Raw genomic sequence first — 20,476 nt, 5'->3', positions numbered from 1 at the left:
GGTCTTGCGGAAGGGAGGTGTATTCTTGAGGCAATATATATATATATATATACCAGGCTAGGTATTTGTTTCTTGTTCTTTTGATGTGAAGCCACGCTTTGGACGTTTGGCATTCGCCCTCGTGCGTGCTGCTGCTCGTCGCCGGAAGCCTTGTGGATCGCGCTGGGGTTGATCATGGCGGCGGGGCGACGTTTTGCGGACGGTCTCTGACCCCGACAGCCTGTGGTCCGGGGAGATGGCGTTTTCGGAACTAGTCCTCTTCGTCGACAACCTCCTCGCCATAGTTTTCCTCTTCCTTCTCGTCGTCGACAACAGCTCCCTTGCCAGCCCCCTTCCCTCCGCCAGCCTGGGCCGCCTCCCGCGCCTTGTCCTCCTCCATGCGCGCCGTCAGCTCCCTGTTGATGTCGGCCTGCAGGGCGGAGACGGATTTCCGGAGGGTGGAGAGGAAGGCGGTTTTGCGTTCGAGGGCCGTGGCGCCCGTAGCAGCCGGCGAGATGGAGATGGGAGTCGAGAAGGCGAAGGGGTCGTTGGTGGCCGAGGCGTAGGTGGCCGAGAGGGTGGGTTGAGACGACATGGTGATTTTTGTTTGGGGATGGCTTCGCGTCGAAAGCCAGCGAGGGGAGGAGAGAGATGGAGCGGAATAAACGTCACCAAGTGGGTAGCGAGGCGAAGGCGTTGTAGGACGAGAGTCGAGAGTGTTGCAAAAAGAACCAGAAACGTTCAGGTTGGCTTGAACTTTACTGTGTACGAACTTGCCTTCCATGGACTGGACTCGAGGTTCCAGGTTGCTCTTAGGTCCCGAGGGGTGCCCCGCCAAAGATGAGGTCAGGCGGGGTTGGCTTTCTCTGGTCGCTAGGCCCAGGTTCTGCAGTGCCCAGGGCAGGGGAGGTGGGTTCCAGGTTTCGGGGCTAGGGGGCTTGGCTGGGTTCCAAAGTCGAGTTCTGGACTGGGGTGGTCCTTCCAGCAGGTGGATCTTGGCGCCATCTCCGCGTCAACCTGGAAACCGGAAACAGCGAAGGTGGTCGCTGAGGTGTCGCTGAGGTGTCACTGAGGTGTCGCTAAGGGAAGGTGGGTTGTCAGGGCAGTTGAGGCGCTGCTCCTGCTGCTGCTTCTGCTGCTGCTCCTGCTTCTCCTCCTTCCAACCAACACAACCTGAATCTCCTAAACTCGACGGTCGAGAAAGGAGAAAAAAAAAAAGTCATCGCCGACAATTGTTGACCTGAAACTCGGATCCCGTTCGGGGCTGGACGTTCCCCTTCTCTCCATCTCCATACCTTAGCTAGTAGGTTACCTACCTAGGTACCTAGTCGCCTAGGTAACTACACTACGCATTAAAGCCCAGCGTCAGTCTCCCCAAGCCTCTGCGACACCCGACGGCGGCCGTTCGACATGGCCCTCTGAGCCCGGGCCTGATGACAACGGGCGCCAACTCTCCGTCTCGGCACGCCTACCGAGCCAAGATGTGATGCTCTCGAGACCGACCGCACACCCTTCCTCCGGATCCCCAACATCGCCGCCCTCCTCTTCCGCCGTCCCAACCGCCCGGCATGCAATCCTCGAGGTCCACCCCGCGCGCTCCGGGGAGCTTCTCGCCTCTGCCCGCCAGCAGCACCGCAAGCACCCCCGATCTCTCTCTCGCCACCGCAAGGCAGAATCGCCAGGGCTCGTTGTCGAGCGAAGAGCCCGCCCCGCCCTCCCTCAACGTCCTCAAGACGCGCACCCCGCAGTCTTCGACCTCGCCGTCCCCGACCCCCATCTACGCGGCCTTCACCTCGGGCGCCAATTCCAACGCCGGCAACCCGCAGAACTTTTCGCGCCCGGCCGCATCCACCGCTGCCGTCTCGGCCGCCCGCTCCGTCGCCGGGCCCCAGTCCCCCACCGATCCCGGGCCTCCGCGCAACGCTGCCTCGCCCCTCGTGCAACCGCCCGCCGCCTCGTCTCCCGTTACGCCCACCTTTTCCAGCCGCGGCGCCGGTCACAACCGCAAAGGCTCCCATAACGCAGGCCTCTTCGAGCCTACCCTGCCCTCGACGAGCACTTCCAACCTCTCCAACATCGGCCTGGCCCATACGTCCCCGCACCGCGACATGTCGGCCAGCTACATCGCCGCGCAGGCCGCCGTGATGCAGCATCAGAACCAGCAGCAGCAGCAGCAGCAACAACAACAACAACAACAACAACAACAACAGCAACAGCAACAGCAGCAGCAAGCCCCGCACGACCTGCTCTCTCGTCAGCGATCCCAGACGGCGCCGGTGCCAGGGGCAGACGAGCCGCCACCTCCCCCCAAGCGCGGCAGCGGCGGCTCCGTCAACATGAACCCGCCCCTCCTGAGCCTGACGGAAGCGAGCGTGCCTCGAGACAACGCGTTTGGGAATCAGTCCTATCACAACATCGCCGCTGCGACGGCGGCCAATCTTGTGTTTCCAAGATCGGCCCAGGCGTCCCCGGCCATCTCCACCCCGTCTACCACCCCCCAGCCCCCACCGCTGTTACCGCCAACGTCAGAGAAGCCCGCGAAGCCCGAGAAAGAAAAGTCCAAGGTCAAGCTCTTCGCACGCCAGGTCAAGATTGGCGGCCGGAGCGAAACCAAAGACAAGCCGCTGCCCAGCCCCGGCAAGGTGAGCCACGCCTTCGCCAACCTGCAGCGCGCAAACTTTAGCACCACCAGCCTCGACTCGTCCTCCTTCTACAACCTGCCCAACTCGTCCACCGCCACCATCCGGGCCGCCGAGATGCCGCTGCCCGAGCGCGACGGCAAGGAGAAGGAAAAGGAAAAGAAGCACCATTTCCTGTCGCGCCAGAAGCACAAGCTCAAGGATGACCACCACCTGCCGCTCTCGTCGGCCATGAGCAACTCGCGGCCGACCGACCCGAGCGCCCCGAGCAGCCTCTACAACTTCCACCTGCCGACGAGCCCGGCACCCAACTCGACGAGCTTCAAGTCCGCCCTCGACCTGCGCCACGGCGCCCGCGCCCTGCGCGAGAAGCGCAAGGAGGACAAGGCGCTCGACGACGCCTCGACCTCGGCCATCGGAAGCGAGTGGCCCGGCCCGAGCAGCGTCGCGTCCGGCTCCAACGTGCTCGGCACGGCGCTCTATCTCAACGAGCCCTTTGACGGCCACAAGTACGGCCTGCACAACATGACGCTCGACGACGCCTGGCCCTTCCTCAAGGCCAAGCTCATCATCGTGTTCGAGGCCGAGGATCTCCGCCTGCCCGTCGAGGACCTCAACCGCGTCGTCACCATGCACCTCCAGTACTGCATCGCCCGCCGCAGCCCCAACCTCATCGTCGACGACCTCCGCGATCTCCTGGCCACGGGCTTCTCCAGCCTCGACCAGACCCTCCGCAAGACGCCCGAGGACAAGCTGATCCCGGCCCTCGTCGAGCTGTGGATCTTCACCTTCACCAGCATCCTGCCCTACATGCAGGCCGTGTTCCTGCCGCTGGACCTCGAGTTCGCCGGCAACGGCCCGCTCATGACCCCGGACCAGGCCCGCGACTTTTGGGGCGGCATCCCCGCCGCTCCCGCGACCGCGTCCGCGCCCGACGGGTCCCCGTCCAAGACGGGCCGCGTCCAGACCGTGCCCGCGTCCTCGGTCCTCGAGGTCCGGCGCTTCGTCCTCCTCGCCTTCCGCGACATCGTCATCCTGCCGCGCTACGAGACCCTCAAGACCATGTTCTCGCGCCTCTCGCTCGAGTTCCTGCCCCAAGCCCTCGCCTCCAACGCCCTCGCCTCCCCGCCGCTCCCCATCCCGTCGCCGGGCTTCCACAACGCCCAGCCGGCGGCCAGCCACCACGGCTCGCCGGGCGACCCCCTCGCCGCGCACGCCTCGTCCAGCCTCCCGACCTCGCTCGTGGGCGGCTACCACCGCCCGGGCACCGCCGCCTCCTCGCTGGACCCGTCCGTCGCGAGCTTCAACTCCACCAGCACCACCCTCCTCGGCGGCGCCGACACCAGCTCCGTCAGCGGCGGGAACCGCTCCCGCGCCATCAGCAACGTGTCGTACGGCAGCGACTCGGGCACGGGATTCCCCAGCCTCCGCCACCCGCCTCACTACCAGCACCAGCACGCCTTCGCCATCTCGGCCGCCGCCGCCGCCGCCGCCGCCACCGCCGCCGCCGCCACCGCCGGCCCACCGCGGCGGCCGCCGCGTCCTCGGCCCTGCACCTCATCCAGGCCACCACCAACCCTTCGGCCCAGTACCACCCCCAGCAGCACCACCGGCACCACCACAGCAACAGCAGCATCCGCGAGTACCAGAACGTGGAGGACTCGAAGCAGGTGACCGAGATGGTCGGGAGGATGCTGCAGTGCATGAGCGTGCTGGCGAGCGTCGGGGTCGCGGCCGGCGCTCCTTCCCTCTCCGCTGGCGCTGGTGCCGCCGCCGCCGCCGCCGCCGCCGCCGCCGGGAGCGGGCCGGGGACGTCGGCGGCCGGGTCGGGTGCCGGCGCGGGAGCAGCATCCTCTGGTGCGGGAGCAGGTTCTGGTACCGGTGCCAGCACCAGCGCCGGCACTAGCGCTGGCACCGGTGCTGGCGCTGGGTCGGCTGGGTCGGCTGGGTCTGGTGCAGGGACCGGGACGGGAACGGGAACGGGGGCGGCCGGCGCGGTCGACGAGGATGAAGGCAGCAAAAAGATTGAGGAGCTCAACAAGCTGCTCAAGCTCAACTGGCTTGGGAGGGGCAGGACGGGTAGGAACCGACGGGGCATGGTGGGCGGGAAGGCCACCACGAGCGGGAAACGCGGTGGCATCGTAGGAGGAGGAGGTGTTGGTGGTACTGGAAGCGGCGGGAGCGTGACGGGAGGGTTGTCGTCGTCGTTGGCTTCTTCGTCTACCGGCGGCGGCCTCGGCATCAGTGCGTCGTTGGGTTCGGGGAGGGATTGATTTGTCAGGTCATGGAGGGCGGGAATTGGCATGCGGTAAAGGCGGCGGTGGTTGTTGTTGCTGTTGCTGCTGTTGTAGTTGTTGTGATACCCCCGGGTCTACGATGGATTTGTATCTTTGATTTCGCTTTCCCCTCCCCGTCTCTTCCCCTCTCGCTTTCTTCCTCTCTGCCGCATGTGTTTTTGTTTTCCTTTCCCCTTTGATCCGGCTGGATGGATCGATTGGAACTGGACGCACGATGGACAAAGGTGCGGCAAGACGGAAAGACAGGCACACATGGAAACATGAGCAAAAGGTGGTTGGATGGACATGGCCGGAAGGAGGGTCGGGTTGGCTCTGCTAGGGAAGCTAGGGAAATGGGATGGGATGACCTCGACGCATCATCAAGCGAAAATCATGTATGCCAGCAACATGGGTTGGGTGGACGGGCTGGGGGGGGGGGGGGGTTGGAGAGGCGCCTGTGGAAGCAGCGGCGTTTCAGAAGGTGTTTGGATAGGGTTGCAATTCTACATGGCTCTTGGAACACGCTCAGGAGCATCTCCGAGCAACATGGAAGCCGGGTTGGGCGTTGCTGGACTTGTCTCCGGGACACTGGGTGAGGCAGATGGTTGCGTGCAGCGGTTCTCGTCGACAACGTCGATGACGGGCCTGAACATGGACTGGAAAGAGAGCATTGAAAACAGACGGCATCACACCCAAGGTCTACGAGAATCACAAACAGCAAACAGGCCAGGCCAAAACCGAGGTGTGCAGGAGAGCAAAGCATCTTTTCATTATGATCTATTTTTCTTGTAGCGGCTGTTGGGGTAACATAAGGATCTGCGAGAAAGAAAAAACCTGCTTCACCGTTAGCTTCTGGGCCCGTCAAGAAATAGCTCAGAAAAGCTCAAGTGATGATGGGGTCCGCAATCAGACATCCAAGGAAGAATTCGCCCTCATCTGTCCCGAGATAGGCTCTGGTGGGACTCGAGTGGAAACTGCGAATGTATGGGAAATTTCATCATGCGGAGATGGGAGTAGGAAAAAAAAACGAGAGCGTACTGACCTGATGGGCGTTGGGCTGGAAGACTTGCTGAAGGTTAGCAGGTTTGTCGAGAGGGAAGACTCGGTGACCAGCGGGCGGGAGAGCCAGCCAGGTATATATAACAGAATATCTTGCTGGATGGCACCGCTCTGGAAGATTCCACGATTCCACACTGCTTGGTTGCCGGGTCAGCGACAGAACGCGACAAAATCTCAACGAAACAAAACTGGCAGAGAAAATCCATTGATCTCTCGCCGTGTCAGACCAAAATACTGGCAAGTAACAGGCTCCTCCCGCAGGAGAAAGCCCGAGACAGACTGATCTTCGTTCATGGTCGAATCAGGTGGGAAAAGAAGACATGAATGAAGTTGTCATCATTCAAACGGCGAGAGTTTCTGGGAGAGAGAAAGAAAAAAAAAAGCATACCTTGTGAAAGTCGAGCGTGCTGCGTCGTTTGACCCGGGATCTTCCCCCATTCCCAAGGTCAAAATCTCTCCTTCTGCTCCCTCCCTCTTCCCCTCAAGCCTCAGCAACAGCTTGCCTGAGCCGCCAGAAACCAATCCATGCGATGGGCGAGAACCGACGCGCGCGTCAAAACCCATTGACCGTGACGTTCGGGTGTCTTGCGAATCGCAACCGCACTCGCGGAGAGCTGCCGGGCAAGGAGGCTTGGGGGGGAGAGGGAGGAAGAAGGTTTGTTGTTGTAGAAGAAAGAAGAAAGCAGGCGGTTGGATCGATTTGACGAAATATGTACTTTAACGGCTGATAAAGCTGCCGATAAGAAATTTTTCGAGCTGCCCATTTGATCACGTGACTCGCGTACCCGTCTCCACACCGGGCGGGGCGCCGGGTTCCCGGGAGCTCGGTTATTTTGATGCGCTCTGCATTAGGGCCCCGTTTGACAATGTACGGGCTACTTGCATGCAGAGCCGTGCTGCCCGAGGCGCGTTACCTCCCCCCCCCAAGACCCAGACTGGTCGCCGGTCCGGGACGGCGGGGAGCAACTTGGGCTGCTTGGCGTTGCATTGAGGCTGGAAATGAACGTCTCCCAAGCGTTCACGCGCCCACGACATGAGGTGGCTTTTTTTTTTTTTTTCATGATTTACAATCGCGACGATTTGTTCTTGAATGAGGTTGTTTTCCAGACAGGTGTTTTCCCAGGGTGGTGGTGTAGACTGAACAAAAAGAAAAGGCCCGATCATGATCGAACGGGGAACTGGGCTCTGAAACGGGCCAACAACGGAGGTCCCTTGGTGGGGCGTCCCCCAGCATCAGCATGGCGATCAGCAACAAAACTCCCATCGACGGCCATGATGATGGCAGGCATGTCGACATCCAAGTGCCTGCTGCTCCCTCTGGCCCCTTATTCTGGGTTGCACAAGAGCCCAGGGCTTGAGAAATGAGGTCTTGGTGGGTTTGCATGAAGTCTGTGGACGGAAGCATGACGCCACCAAGCCGTTTGGATACACACCAGATCCCGTCTGGGACCGTCCGTGCCGTTCGCACGCCATACATACTGCGTAAACAAGCGTCGGGTTCTCGAGGAAAACATGCTGTTGGCCTCACCCAAGGGACGCGAGTCTACCGAAATCCCCCGGCATGCACGCCTATCGCTGGGTTCCAGGTTGGCTGCTGACAGCCTGGAAGCGGCTCCCCGTCTCTATCGCGCCAGGACGGGAGGTGAGGGAAACGGGAAAAAACCAAGGTTGAGAGATGCCGTCGCGTGTTTTGACAGTGCCCGCCAAGTGCCACTGGGCCGGGTGCGAAGTGCCGATTGGACGGGGGAGTGAAACAACAAAAGGGGGTGCTGCCCCTTTTGAAGCATCTCCGACCCTTCTAGACGGTAGAGAGGGGAATCAAAGCTGCGGGTTCAGGAAAAGCTAAGGGGGGGTGGCACCCGACCTCAATTTTCTGGTTGGGCCCGTGGACGGACGGACCATCCTCCCAACCAAGACAAACCCAGTCCCCCAAGTCCCCAGTTGCAGTCCCCCCCCCCCCCCCCAGCGCCGCTCTTCTTGTGTTATCCGTCCTCGCGTCTTTCTTGTCTCTGCGCTCGCTCTGCCTCTACCTTAAGTTAATCTTTTTGCCAATCCCAACCCCCCGTCCCATCCGCAAACTCCACAACCCGCACCTCCCACCGCGACACGTCGGTGCACCTCGTCCGTCTCACCACAACTACCTACCCCCAAGGCCCAACGTTGGATTTTGGGCCCTCTGCGCCGTGGTCGCATAATCATCTCGTGCAGCCTCGCTCGCTGGCTCCCTTTTACACGTCCTTTCGGCCGCTTTGGCTCTGTAATTTTCCCGCCCCGTTTCGCACGCCTCTTGCCAAACCCTTGGTGTCGCCGTTGGGAACCCCGACAGGCGTCGCACGTCGCACCACTCGCGATCAGGCCGTCCTCTCAACACCCGTCTCGTCGCGACCCATCTGCTCCTGTCAATCCACATCACGCCCGCCGCCCGCCAACCCGTTCCGCTCCGCGCATCGTAACGTCCAACGCGACCGTCCGTCACCTCCGGCCCGGACGCTCACCGTCCGATCGCCGACCGACGGCCGCGTCAACCCCCCCCCCCTCCGCCCCAAGCACGCGCGCCTCCCGTTCCGCCTCAAGCCCACGCCGTCGCATGCGATAACGCCCAGGGTCTCGCGTTGTCGTCCGCTCGGTGGATAACCGGCCGCTCCCGAAAATGATGGCCACAGGCTTCTCGCCACACCCGGCCGCGGGGATGCAGCAACATCCCGGCGCGCCGCCGGGCCATCCCATGGCCCCCGGCATGGCGCATAACCCCAGCCAGCCCGGCGCGACTCCCGCCGGCATGCCGCATCAGCTCGTCGGCCACATGGCCGTCTCGGGTCCCACGGCCCAGATGAGCTCGGCCGCCCTCATGGGAGGCATGCCGCCGGGCAACCCTGCTGCTGCCCACGCCGCCATGCAGCACCTCAACCCGGCTCAGGCCCAGATGTTTCATCATCAGATGTGTTAGTGTCGTCGCTCTCCTGGGCGCCTCCCAGCCGGCGGCGCCCGCCCCGTGAAACGCGCACCGCTGACCTTTGCGTCTTTTCGGCAGACCCAAACAATCCCGCGTTACAACAGCAGCTGCAGCAGCAGCAGCAGAGATTCATCCTGCAGAGGCAGGCTCTGATGGCGCAGGCGCAGGCGCAGGCCCAGGCCCAGGCCCAGCATGCCGCGTACCAGAACATGAACCCGGGGCACGTGGCGGGAATGCCTCTGGGCCAGGTGACTCCCGCCCAGATGGCAGCGTTGAGGAGGATTCCGGTAGCTCCCCCCGTTCATCTTCAACAGCCGCAGTTTGCTCAACAACAGCAGGGCCAACCCATGAACGTAAGACAATCCCAGCCAGCCGGCCGGCCGGTCAGCGTGCTCGGCCCGCTTTCCCTTCGCCTGCGGCGAATCGTGTAGGTGTCCTTTCTCGCGGACGGCGCGATGCTGACATGATGCGTGGTTCTAGGCCAACATGGCGCTCGCCCATCACCTGGCTCTCCAGCAGCAAATGGGCCAGCAAGCAGCCAACCCCAACCAACATCCCATGAACCCTCAGCAACCCATCAACCTCCAGCAAGCCCAGATCGCCGCTCTGCAGGCTCAGCAGGCGGCCCAGGTCCAGCAGGCTCAACAGGCCCAGCAGGCCCAGCAGGCCCAGCAAGCTCAGCAGCAAGCCGCCGCCGCCCAGGCCGCTCAGGCTCAAGCCGCTCAGGCCCAGCAGCAAGGTCCCGGCCAACCTCCGCAGCCCCCACCACCGCAGCAGCAACCCCAACAACAGCAACCACCACCACCGGGCCAGCCGCAACAGCAGCAGCAGCAGCAGCAGCCGCAGCCTCAACAGCCCGGACAAGCCGGCCCTGCCGCAAGCGGGCCAGCGTCGACTCCGGGTCCCAACCAGGCGCCAACACCGCAGCCGAACCCTCAGCAGCAACCCCAAGCTCCGCCTCAGACGACGCAACCGCAACATTCAGCTCAGCTCGTCGCCCAGATGCAGGCCCAAGTACAGCAGCATCAGCAGCAACAACAACAGCAGCAGCATCAACAGCAGCAGCAGCAGCAGCAACAACAACAGCAACAGCAGCAGCAGCAGCAACAGCAACAACAACAACAGCAGCAGCAGCAGCAGCAGCAACATCAGCAGCAACAGCAGCAGCATGCGGCGAACCTGGCCACCCTGGCTCAGCAAAACTTGATGCAGCAGAGGAGAGATATGAGGGGCCTGTACATGCTCAGGCTGATGCAGTTCAGCGAGGCGCTGAGCGGGTTTCCGGTAAGCCATAGGCCGCCTCCTTTGCTCTCTTGGCGGCACCGGCACACCAGCTGACGCGTGGGCTCTACTACATACAGGGATCCAAGAACAGGGATGACTTGGACTACTGGAATACCTTTGTGAAGCAGTTCTTCTCGCAAAAGGGCGTCTTCAAGCACGCCATCCTGGTCAAGGACGGCGACGACTCGGCCCACCAAAAGCACTACGAGATCGCGTACCCCGCCATCGCGCGCTACTTCCACACCCACTTTGACAGCGGCGTCAAGACCATGCAGCTGGTCCTCGACAAGGGCACCCTCGATCGGGCCATGCCCAACGACTGCCACATGCTGTGGAATGACAGGGCGAGTCTCGTCTACTGGTTTGAGGATGGCGCGCACGTAAGTACACAACACGTCTTGTTGATGGCGCGGCTGCGCGTGGGGAGGGAGGATACGCTGACGCCTTTTCCCAGGTCGTTGCCAACGGACATCTCCGCGTCCAGTTTGACAGCGAGCAAAAGTTTGACATCTTCGAGTTCGAGACGACCAACCACGAGGAGTACATCTCCAGGCGGCTGGTTATCCAGGCCGCCAGGCCTTCGCACAACTGGGTCAAGGAGTGGCGCGGCCTCAACCCGCAAGATCCCAAAGCGTCCCCCGAGATGAGCAAGAAGGGCAAGCCCCGGCCCATCAAGGCGCCTCAAGGCCCGCCCCCGGATCTCGAGCTGCCCCACTCGAACGTGAGGAGCGGCATGGGGGTTACCGAGGCTGTCTATCAGTTCCTCGAGGTGTGTGTGTTTTTTTTTTTTTCTTGCACAGCCCTCTTTGGCTGCGGCGCGGCGCAGGCTCTCTAACTTGGATCTCTCTCCAGATGGTCGAAATCATGGTTCAAATGAACCCTCTCTTTAGCTACTACCACTCCCACCCCGGCCTGGCCCCCTACGCGGCGCTCGACCAGTTCGTCAACCAGCTCAACGGCCCGGCCCAGGGCATGAACGGCGTCGGCATGGGCCAGCCCGGACCCGGCGGCATGCCGCAACAGGGCGCCGCTGGCCCCCGCACCCCCGGGTTCGGGCAGTTCCCCATGGGCGCCAGCCCCGCCATGGCCAACTCGATGCTTCCGGGCTCGCCCCACATCGGCGGCGCCGGGGCGGTCACGGGCAGCCCCGTGCCGGGGCAGATGGCGGCGCCCATGATGCAGGTCCAGGCCAGCCAGCAGGGGACGAGCTCCAGCGGGCCGAGCGCCAACACGTCGCCTGCGCAGGGGAGCAACAAGAGGAGGAGGCCATCGACCGTGAAGGCGGAGGAGGATGCGAACAGCGGGCCTACGTCGGCCCCGACGCCCGTCCCGATGGGCACGCCGCAGCTCAACGGCGTGCAGATTAATGTCAAGGGGAAGCAGCCGCCTACGCCAAGGATGCCCAAGCGGGTGAAGACCGGGGGCAGCGCGGTATGACGTTGACGCAGACACATGCGTGCGAGCAGAGGGAAAACCAAAAAACAGGAGCGAGCGGAGGGATTGGCGCGGGGATGATGTTGGCAAATGTTTATTTCGTGGGTGGGTGGGCGGGTGGGTTGGGAGGTGTTGGTATGGGGCTCTCGGATGGGCGGAACGGGGGAGCGAGGGGAATGCGAGAGGAGGGGGGTTCTTCCTTGAAGTCAGGATGGTTCCAAGGAACTTCAAGATGTCTGTCTCTCCTCTCTTCCCTCGGCTCTCCCTCTCTTTGCTTTTTTTTTTTTCTCTTTCTCTATGTCTCTGTCGGGAACGGGTCATGTCTCTCTGCAACGACTCAACGAGGACGACGATCAGGACGTCTTTGTCTCCCCCCCGCACGGCACAGCACCGCTGAACCCCCACCCCTTCCTCCACCTCTTCCCTCCCTCTTGTTGTTGCCGTCGGCAGTGTATTACGGTTGTTTTCTTGTCGTTTGCGTTTTGTGTTTTTTGTGATTTCACCACGGCGTCATATCAGGTCTAGGTCCAGGTCCAGGTCCAGGCTCTAACTCTTGGCTGGTTTCTTGCGGTGGGTTGGAACGAGGGGAGGAGGGAGGGAGGGGGGCAGGGGAGGGGGAGGGTAGCGTAGGGTCCGTTAAGGTGCCCGGCGTGTAGGGAGGGGACGCCAAGGGAAGGGAAGAAGACGCGATTTGCGGTCGCGCGCGGGCATGTTCACATAGGATTACCTACCCGAGTTACCTAGGCGCTTATTTGGCTTTTGTTGCCCCCGCTACTCGTAAGCAATATATCGGCTGTGTTGTTCTTTCTTGCAGGTTTGCTATGCTTGCTTTGCACTTGTTCCTCTTCTTTGTCGGCGGCCTCTTTTTTTTTTTTTTTTGGCTGGCTGGCTGGCTGGGTGGGTGGGTTGGAGGGCGTGTACGGGTGATGATGGAGGAGAGTTAGAAGACACCGGGGTAGAAGAAGAAGAGGGTTTGCTCCAGACGTAGAAGTTGTGGAGATGTCGGGCAATACAATCCACGCTCATTGTCCGTCCAAACGCTGCAAATATCACCTATCTATCACGAACACTCTTTTCTTTGGGATAGGAGGCTGGCCGAGGAACCCAGACACAGTAATACAGATGTGGAACTACGGCGTCCAGCGCCCACGGCTCAAAGAGCGGGGGTTACAGACAACGGGCCCCTTGGGGGGAAAAAACCCAAAAAAAAAGGGGGGGGGAGACCTCCTAACCCCTACCGCGACTCTCCCTCTGCGGCAGCTCCACGGTTCCATCCCGCCAGCCTCCGCGCTGAAGCTGGTCCACTCCCGGCCGGCGCAAGGATGTGATTTGGGGGACGGCCTCCATCCGGCACTGATAGCACTCGGTCACTCACGCTCACACAAGGCACGCCACCAAGGAGGACGGCCGGGCTAGACAGAGCACAAGAAACAATACGTCTGCATTTGATTCGCGGCGCGCGTAACACAGCAACCACCAAAAGGGGCCACGTAGACCCGACGGCAGCCCGAGAGAAGCGCGCGATGCGCGAGCCGGTTCGGCGGCGGGGAGTCCTTCTGGCCTCTTCGTCAGATGACCGATCCGACTGGCTGGCTGGCTGGCTGGCTGGCTGGCTGGCTGGCTGTAGGGTCACCGCACGCACCGACCGTCTCCCCCCACCCCCTTGCCGCCGTGCGCGCCGATCGACCCGACCCAAGCTGTCGGGCGCGCTCCAGACACGCCTCGAGCCAAACGTCAGGCGCTCTCAAGCTAGACGACACAAAGACATGCAGCGCGGAAAGAAAACCAGTTCCCCAAGTCCCATCCCTGGTGAAACCCCTCGCGTCCCTCACACCTCCGAGACAATCCCAAAAGCAAGACCCGACAAACGCCATTCAACACATCTAGGAAAGAGCAAACGACAAGGCAACGTCCAACGGTACGTGGGGCGGCGCTCAAGCGGTCTCGAACCCGCCGAACGTGTTCTCGCCCGAGTAGGTGATGTACAAGAACCTGCGCGCGCCAACGTGTTAGCGGGGGCGGGCGTTGGGTCATGAAAACAGCAGCGATAGCAGGGGGAAAGAAAAGACACCGTACCCATCCTCGTCCTTGTGCTCCTCGTAGATGCTGCTCATGAGGGCAGCCGTTGGCGGCAGGGTCTCATCGACGAAGATGAAGATGGCCTTCTCCGGGGACAGCTTGATGCGCTTGCGGATGACGTAGACGAACTGGCCGACGGTGAGGTCGGCGGGAACCAGGTACTTCTTCTTGTCGATGGTGGCGATGTCGCTCTTCTCAACCTTCTCGCAGATGACCTGGAGCGCGCGGGGGGAAACGTCAGCGGCTTTGATGCGTGCGGAGGGTGGAGGGAGGGGGAGAGGGGAGCAGCAGGGCGGGCCGACGAGGCAGTCTCGCGCAGGCGGGCGTGCTTCACCGCCTTGCGACACGGGGGACGACAACGTACCGGAATGCGGTCCGAGTACTTTTGGCGGATGCGCTCGGCCTCGGCCTTGCGCTTCTCAAAGGGGTGCTCGTCCTTGAACTTGCTGCGCATTTTGGCGGCGGGTGCGGTTGAGCCGGTAGCGATGTGGAGGATGCTGAGCGCGGGTGGTTCGTCGAGGGTGGATGCCTGCGCGCGATTGCGTGTAGCGGATTAGCGAAGCGGTTCAGGGAGCTAGGATGCGTTGGACAAAGGGTTTCGAGGTGGTGGAAGGGTTGCGAGAGCGACCACGGGCGTACCTTTGCAGGAGGAACCGGTGGGTGGCGATGGAAGATGAAAGGAGAAACCAAAAGGAGAGTTTCGGTGTTGGGGAGGGAGGACAAGATCACGTACGCACCCTCGCGGCGTGATAAGTGCTTTTGGGGGGGGGGGGGGGGGAGGCCAGGCTGGGCGGGCGGGAGGCGGTTGGTTGAGGCGGGGCTGACCCGATGACCAAACGGGAGAGGCAGGGTGGGTCCTGTGTCCGGCTTGGGATTAGCTTCAAGGCAGCCTTGGGTGCGTCAGTCGGTCGGCTCACATGGCATACCTGACTACCTACTTTCGAGAACTAGCCCAATGTGCACGCTCAGGCAGGTGCACCTCAATCGCAGTTGGATAGGTACCAGCACAGGAAAGCTCGGGGGAAAGAAAGGGTAGGTACGGAACGGGACTGAAACAAACCCTGACGTGGCTGACAAGCAGACGGGAGGTTGGCGGCAGGTCCCCTCCACCTAGGACGACATGTTGACGTTCCAGGCTGCTGTCGGCGAGTAGGTACCTATAGTATATGCATGTCCCGACATTTGTGCCAACGCTGTTCCCTTGTGTATGCCGGGTAGACCGCTGGTCCTCGTCTGCAAAAGTGTTGACGACACTCCTGGGTACGGTGTACACCAGCGGACCTCGCCATTCCACCTTGGGCCCATGCTGATGTCATTTCTGGTGACCGCCTGCGCATCCTGTGGCCCCGGACCCTGGACAGGACACCCCCAGGGCCTCTCGCTGTGTTCGGTCGGTCCAGCCTTGCATCCCTTAGGTACCTGCTGTGAGTAATTCCACCGTACGTCGTAACTATACAGTAATTACGGTGCCTCCCGTCTTTTCATCACGTGAAGCGACGGTCGCGCTAGAACCGTCATTTGTCTTCGAATCGCGATGCCCCGCTTTCCCCCTTCCCGTCTCCAGCCTGAAAATGCGCTGCTGCAAGGGGTTCAGGAAAAGAGCCCCGCGGGGTCGAAGGTGACGCCCAAGTGGTCTGCCCCTCGATGGCGATTCTCAAACGCCGAGACTCAACTGCGGGTCGGTTTTTTTTTTGGCCTTGGAGGGGCTTAGGACCCAGCCAGACCTTCTGATAGACAAAAAAGATTCCAAACCAACTGCCTCCTGGTTGGGTAAGCCTGGAGGAGAGGGGGGGGGGGCTTCTTTTTGGCGCGTGCAATGGGATTCTAGAAACACGCGATTTTGGCCCCGGAGTCGTCCGAGCTGCATCCAAGCCGAATCGCGCCCGTCAGCGTGCGGCTTCTTAGACATTGTTCGACGTAGAGAGGGCCATCTCGGCGGCCTGTCCCGGGACCAGAAGGACCTGGTTCGGGAAAGTGGCCTCATGCTGGAGCCCCGAATCGCCTGATTCTTCCCACCTAAGCCGGCCCTCGGCTCCCTCGTACACGCGCTACCCTCCGTGCCGTCCTCCCAATATAAGGCGGTCCGGCCACGATGGCTTCCCGGCGTCCCCTTCTCCGTCTTTTCTCGCATTCTAGATCCCCTCTCGGCAGCCCGCTTTCTTGTCCCCGCGCCACCGCCGCCGTTTCCCGTACCGGTCGGCGATTCTTGTCCGCCCGCTCTGCAAGCCGCGCCAGTTCTGCAACCCCGGCGCCGAATCGAACCGCCCACCTCGCCTGGGCAACAACAGCATTGGGTGCTTTGGTTTCGGCATCCCTAGCCTACAAGATGGTACGTCATGCTGCCGTCCCGGGCGCGCGCCGGCTCCCGACGCGGCCTCGGAAGGCTTGGTTCGGTTCCTAACGCGAGAGGGCTTTGCGCAGGCCATTGAGGAACCGTTGAAGCTGGACACGCTCGCCGAGCGCGACCAGCAGCTCAAAAAGGCGCAGGGCGTCACCGACGTGTCGCCCATGCGCCTGCGCATGGAAAAGTTCGCCAAGGAGCAGCAAAAGGCCATCGTGCAGGCCCTGGAAGAGGTGGACGGCACAAGGTTCCGCGTCGACGAGTGGCAGCGCAAGGAGGGCGGCGGCGGCATCACCTGCGTGCTGCAGGACGGAAAGGTGTTTGAAAAGGCCGGCGTCGGCGTTTCCGTCGTGTACGGGACGCTTCCCAAGCCCGCCATCCTCAAGATGCGCGCCAACCACAAGAACATCGCCGACGAGAACAACATCCCCGACAGCCTCGAGTTTTTCGCGGCCGGCATCAGCCTCATCGTCCACCCCAAGAACCCCATGGCCCCGACCGTCCACCTCAACTACCGGTACTTTGAGACGGCCAACCCGGACGGCTCGTCGGGCGCCTGGTGGTTCGGCGGCGGCTGCGACCTGACCCCGAGCTACCTGTTCGAGGAGGACGCGGTGCAGTTCCACCGGTCCCTCAAGGACGTCTGCGACAAGCACGACCCCGGCTACTACCCGAGGTTCAAGAAGTGGTGCGACGAGTACTTTTACAACAAGCACCGCGCCGAGGCCCGCGGCATCGGCGGCATCTTCTTTGACGACCTCGACGAAAGGGTCGCCGACCGCGAGAAGCTGTTCGCCTTTGCGCAGGACTGCCTCAAGTCGTTCGTCCCGACCTACGTGCCCATCGTCCACCGCCGCAAGGACATGCCCTTCACCGAGAAGCAAAAGGAGTGGCAGCAGATCCGCCGCGGCAAGTACGTCGAGTTCAACCTGGTGCACGATCGGGGCACCGCCTTTGGGCTGAACACGCCCGGCGCCCGCGTCGAGAGCATCTTGATGAGCTTGCCCCTGACGGCGACGTGGAAGTACATGTACGAGCCCGAGCCCGGCAGCGAGGAGGCGAAGCTCGTCGACGTGTTGCAACACCCGAGGGAATGGGTATAAACCGGGCAACCATTGTATACTACTATCGTGGCTTGTACTTTGCATGGCGTTTTCGGGTAGAAATTTTAATTTTGTTTTCTTTGGCTCTGTAATGAACCCAGGTTTTTTTTTTTTTTTTTGTAGATTGTTGGGCCGCTGGAGTCTTTGCGGGCTGACGGCCATATGGAAACCCCAAATTCGACCAAGCTTGCTTGCAACTTACATCACACACACACACACACACACACACACCAGGCGCCACCATCCTTAACAACCGCAGCAACGCCGCCCAACCACGGAGACGACTGTGCAACGCCCCCAACAAAGATTCCTTGGACACGTCATCTTCCCTCGCCATGACAACAACCACAAAATGACCCCCGGCACCCTCCCCACCTCCCGGGCTTTCCTCACCTCCCTCTTTCAAGCCATCGCCAACATCCCCTTGCTCCCTGCTTCTTCCAAGGACAACCATGGAGAGCTCAAGAACGACAAAGGGGGCGGCAGCAATGACAATAACAACAGCAACAACAACCCCCTCTGTCGTGTCCCACCAGAACACCGCCACCTCCTGACCACCCTACACGTGCTCTTCCCGAGCATGGTGTTGCCGGCGCTGGATTTGCTCGAGAGAGGACGCGTGATGAGGGTCGAGCTGGCAGAAGCCGGAGATGGGGCGGAGGAGACCGAGCGGAGGAGGAGCGGCGGCGGCGGCGGCGGCGGCGGCGGCAGCGGTCATGATGGCGGCCATGACAGCGAGCCTAGCAGCGATGCAGACAACCGCCAAGCCATGGAGCAGACGAACCAAAGACCGACGCCTAGCTTTTACCTGGTCACATCCTCCTCCTCCTCTTCCTTCTCCTCAAAACCAGCTGCCGCCGCAACCGCCACGGCGGTAACGACATCGGCAGCGGGCGCAGCAACAAGCGGCGTATCAACAAAGGCGTCGCCGGAAGGAGGCTACGTCGTGCGAACGAGCGCATGGCACTGCAGCTGCGCGGCATTTGCCTTTTCTTTTGTCGCTGCTGCTGCTGCTGCTACTGCTCCTACTCCTGCTACCGCTACCGGTGCCGGTGCGGAGGAACCCAAGGAAGACGACAAGGACAAGGAAGCGCCCGAACGGGACGCCGGCGTGCCGACGGGCTGGTCCTTTGGCGGGCTCAGCCTCGACGGCCGGCTCCCCGGGACCGGCGTGCCGCTGTGCAAGCACCTGCTGGCCTGCGTGCTGGCGGAGCGGTGGGAGGCGGCGCTGGGGCGGTACGTTGTGGCGAGGAGGGTCGGGAGGGACGAGATGGCGGGGCTGGGCGCCGAGGCCTGAGCCCTCCTTGTTCCCTCTGCCCTCGGCGGCGGCCAAGGCCAGGGGGGACGGGGAAGGACGCTGCAAAGGAGGCACACTACACAGTAAAGGAGCTCGGGCGTACACACAACGTAGCGTAGGGTCGGGAAGGGGTTCAGACAACGCTGCAGATGCCAGGAACGGCGCAACAGGTTTCACATCTCGTGTCTGCGGCTCGGCACGGTACATGGTTTCACACGCTCGAGGATGCGGCTCGCAGGCAGGCCCGCGAGCCGTTTTGGTAACAGCTCGACGGCTGCGACGGCGCCATGGCATCGCGCGGGCCGCCTCTCCGCACCCCGCTGCTCTATTTCTTCTTATCCTTGGCGCCCTCCTTGTCCTTGTCGCCGCCGCCCTCCTTGGCGTCCCCGTTCGCTGCCGGGCTGCCCTCCTTCTTCTCCCCCTCCTTGCCGGCCTCCTCCTTCTTCGCCGCCTCCTTCTCCTCCGCCTGCTGGCGGTTCTGGATCTTGTTCTCAATCAGGTCGTGGAACGCGGTGATGGCGCGGATCAAGCTGCTCAGGTAGATGGCCATGAGCTGGTCGTTGGTCTTGACGCTCATGGCGTAGCTGAGCTCGGTGTCGCCCTTGCCGGGGCCCGAGCCATGCTTGGGCGTCGAGAGGTTGGGCAGCAGGTTGAACACGTCCTGGAGGTTGCCCAGGATGGCGTGGTTGACGGGCAGCTGGCCGTCGAGCACCTTTTGGAGGTAGTTCTGGATGTCGCGGAGGCGGAGGTGGAGGCCCTGCAGGGACTGGAGCTGGTTCGTCAGGCGGGTCGACAGCGTGCCGACGGCCACGTCGCGGATGTCGCGAAGGAGGTGCTCGACGCCGATCTCCTCGGCTTCCTCGGCCTCGATGATGGAGGGGGTGTGGACGAAGGTCTTGGACGTCGTTGTTCCGTCCTGTTGAGAGAGTTGGTTGATCAGTCGGCCGACCGGGCTGGCCAGGAGGGAGGGGGGGAGAGAGGGGGGTTGATGCCCGCGGGGCATGGGAGCCGCTTCCCGCATGTTTGTTGGACGTACATCCTTGATCTCCTCCACGGCAAAGTAGGCGTCTGTCGGCACGCCGGCCTCTTTCGGTTGGACGTCGATGATGACGAGAAGCGGGTTGGGGGTGTAGCGCTTGAAGAGCTCGTTGATCTCGAGGTCCGAGGCGCGCAGCTTGGGGCCGGAATGGTACCAGCCTATTAACTTTTCGCGGGCATTGACCTTCTTGAACATGTCGTTCATGGACTCGACGTAGTTGTGGTCGAGGAACCACACGGATGGGTCCTTGTCATCTTCCTCGAAGGGGACCGCGAAGCTGTTGGACACGCGAACATTCTTGCCGTCGTTCTGCCCTAATAGCACGCCGACCACGCGCTTCGTCTTGCTCTTGTACGACTCTGTGCGGTTGTAGTGATCGACGACGGACAGCAGCACCAAGGGCGCAACCGAGACGTTGCGCGTCACTAGCGACAGCGTCTCTGCGGTGGTGGCGGGCATGGCGGGAGGGTGGTGGTGGTGGTTGTAGTGGGGGGGAGGGGCGGCGGGAGATGAAGGGTTCGGGTGATGGTGGTGGTGGTGGTGGTGGTGGTTTGGTGGTTGACCGGGTTGGTTGGTGCTTTGGGTGATCTCAATTCGAGGGAGAATTTCGTGAGGCGGAATGGGTGACGGAACGGGAATGTGGTTGGGTTTCCAAGTTGGGATATGCGTCGTTGCTGGTGTGGGTGGTGTGTGGGTGGTATGTTGACTTTGTGTTTGGTCGTTGTCGTCACCCAGCTCGCTGCCTCGCCGTCCCAAAGATGTGTACCCAATCAGGCTTAGCGTGGGCTCTGGCAGGTGGTGGTGTGTCTTGCGGTGGGAACCTGGGACGGCCGGCCTGGGCACGCCTGGGAAGGCACGGGGAGGCTGGCAGAACCGACGGGAGACGGACGCTTGGGCCAACCGACCCAACAAGGGAAGCTGCCGTTGCTTGTTGCAGCAGGTTACGCTAAGCCGGTTTGGGATCCCTCAGGAATCAGCTGCCTGTCTCGGAAC

The 20,476-nt window shown here is 62.0% G+C and overlaps 7 protein-coding genes across 7 annotated transcripts; 3 read left to right on the top strand and 4 right to left on the bottom strand.

Annotated features, from left to right (window-relative positions):
• Nucleotides 1–250: 250 nt before the first annotated feature.
• Nucleotides 251–763, bottom strand: VTJ83DRAFT_6456 (uncharacterized protein; the record flags this gene model as incomplete). The annotated part of the gene is made up of 1 exon (XM_071013169.1): nt 251–763. One exon carries the CDS (start codon nt 761–763, stop codon nt 251–253), a length of 513 nt encoding a protein of 170 aa, XP_070864083.1.
• A 784-nt stretch (nt 764–1,547) lies between these two features.
• Nucleotides 1,548–4,891, top strand: VTJ83DRAFT_6455 (uncharacterized protein; the record flags this gene model as incomplete). The annotated part of the gene is made up of 2 exons (XM_071013168.1): nt 1,548–3,968; nt 4,043–4,891. 2 exons carry the CDS (start codon nt 1,548–1,550, stop codon nt 4,889–4,891), a joined length of 3,270 nt encoding a protein of 1,089 aa, XP_070864082.1.
• Nucleotides 4,892–5,671: 780 nt separating this feature from the next.
• On the bottom strand, nt 5,672–6,391 carry VTJ83DRAFT_6454 (uncharacterized protein; the record flags this gene model as incomplete). The annotated part of the gene is made up of 3 exons (XM_071013167.1): nt 5,672–5,728; nt 5,937–6,087; nt 6,342–6,391. The coding sequence occupies 3 exons, from the start codon at nt 6,389–6,391 to the stop codon at nt 5,672–5,674; spliced, it is 258 nt and encodes an 85-aa protein (XP_070864081.1).
• Nucleotides 6,392–8,603: 2,212 nt separating this feature from the next.
• VTJ83DRAFT_6453 (uncharacterized protein) lies at nt 8,604–11,627 on the top strand (the record flags this gene model as incomplete). Its single annotated transcript, XM_071013166.1, has 7 exons — nt 8,604–8,895; nt 8,985–9,193; nt 9,245–9,259; nt 9,387–10,190; nt 10,268–10,570; nt 10,645–10,959; nt 11,043–11,627. The coding sequence occupies 7 exons, from the start codon at nt 8,604–8,606 to the stop codon at nt 11,625–11,627; spliced, it is 2,523 nt and encodes an 840-aa protein (XP_070864080.1).
• Nucleotides 11,628–13,558: 1,931 nt separating this feature from the next.
• Nucleotides 13,559–14,157, bottom strand: VTJ83DRAFT_6452 (uncharacterized protein; the record flags this gene model as incomplete). The annotated part of the gene is made up of 3 exons (XM_071013165.1): nt 13,559–13,616; nt 13,701–13,918; nt 14,068–14,157. The coding sequence occupies 3 exons, from the start codon at nt 14,155–14,157 to the stop codon at nt 13,559–13,561; spliced, it is 366 nt and encodes a 121-aa protein (XP_070864079.1).
• Nucleotides 14,158–15,795: 1,638 nt separating this feature from the next.
• On the top strand, nt 15,796–17,147 carry VTJ83DRAFT_6451 (uncharacterized protein; the record flags this gene model as incomplete). The annotated part of the gene is made up of 2 exons (XM_071013164.1): nt 15,796–16,032; nt 16,125–17,147. The coding sequence occupies 2 exons, from the start codon at nt 15,796–15,798 to the stop codon at nt 17,145–17,147; spliced, it is 1,260 nt and encodes a 419-aa protein (XP_070864078.1).
• A 1,622-nt stretch (nt 17,148–18,769) lies between these two features.
• Nucleotides 18,770–19,942, bottom strand: VTJ83DRAFT_6450 (uncharacterized protein; the record flags this gene model as incomplete). The annotated part of the gene is made up of 2 exons (XM_071013163.1): nt 18,770–19,360; nt 19,481–19,942. The coding sequence occupies 2 exons, from the start codon at nt 19,940–19,942 to the stop codon at nt 18,770–18,772; spliced, it is 1,053 nt and encodes a 350-aa protein (XP_070864077.1).
• Between the last annotated feature and the right edge of the window lie 534 nt (nt 19,943–20,476).

This window comes from Remersonia thermophila, chromosome 6 (genome assembly GCF_042764415.1).
Source record: "Remersonia thermophila strain ATCC 22073 chromosome 6, whole genome shotgun sequence".
Lineage (NCBI taxonomy): Eukaryota > Fungi > Ascomycota > Sordariomycetes > Sordariales > Chaetomiaceae > Remersonia > Remersonia thermophila.
Note: the sequence above shows the minus strand (reverse complement) of the source record. Positions and strands in the feature narration are given on the sequence as shown.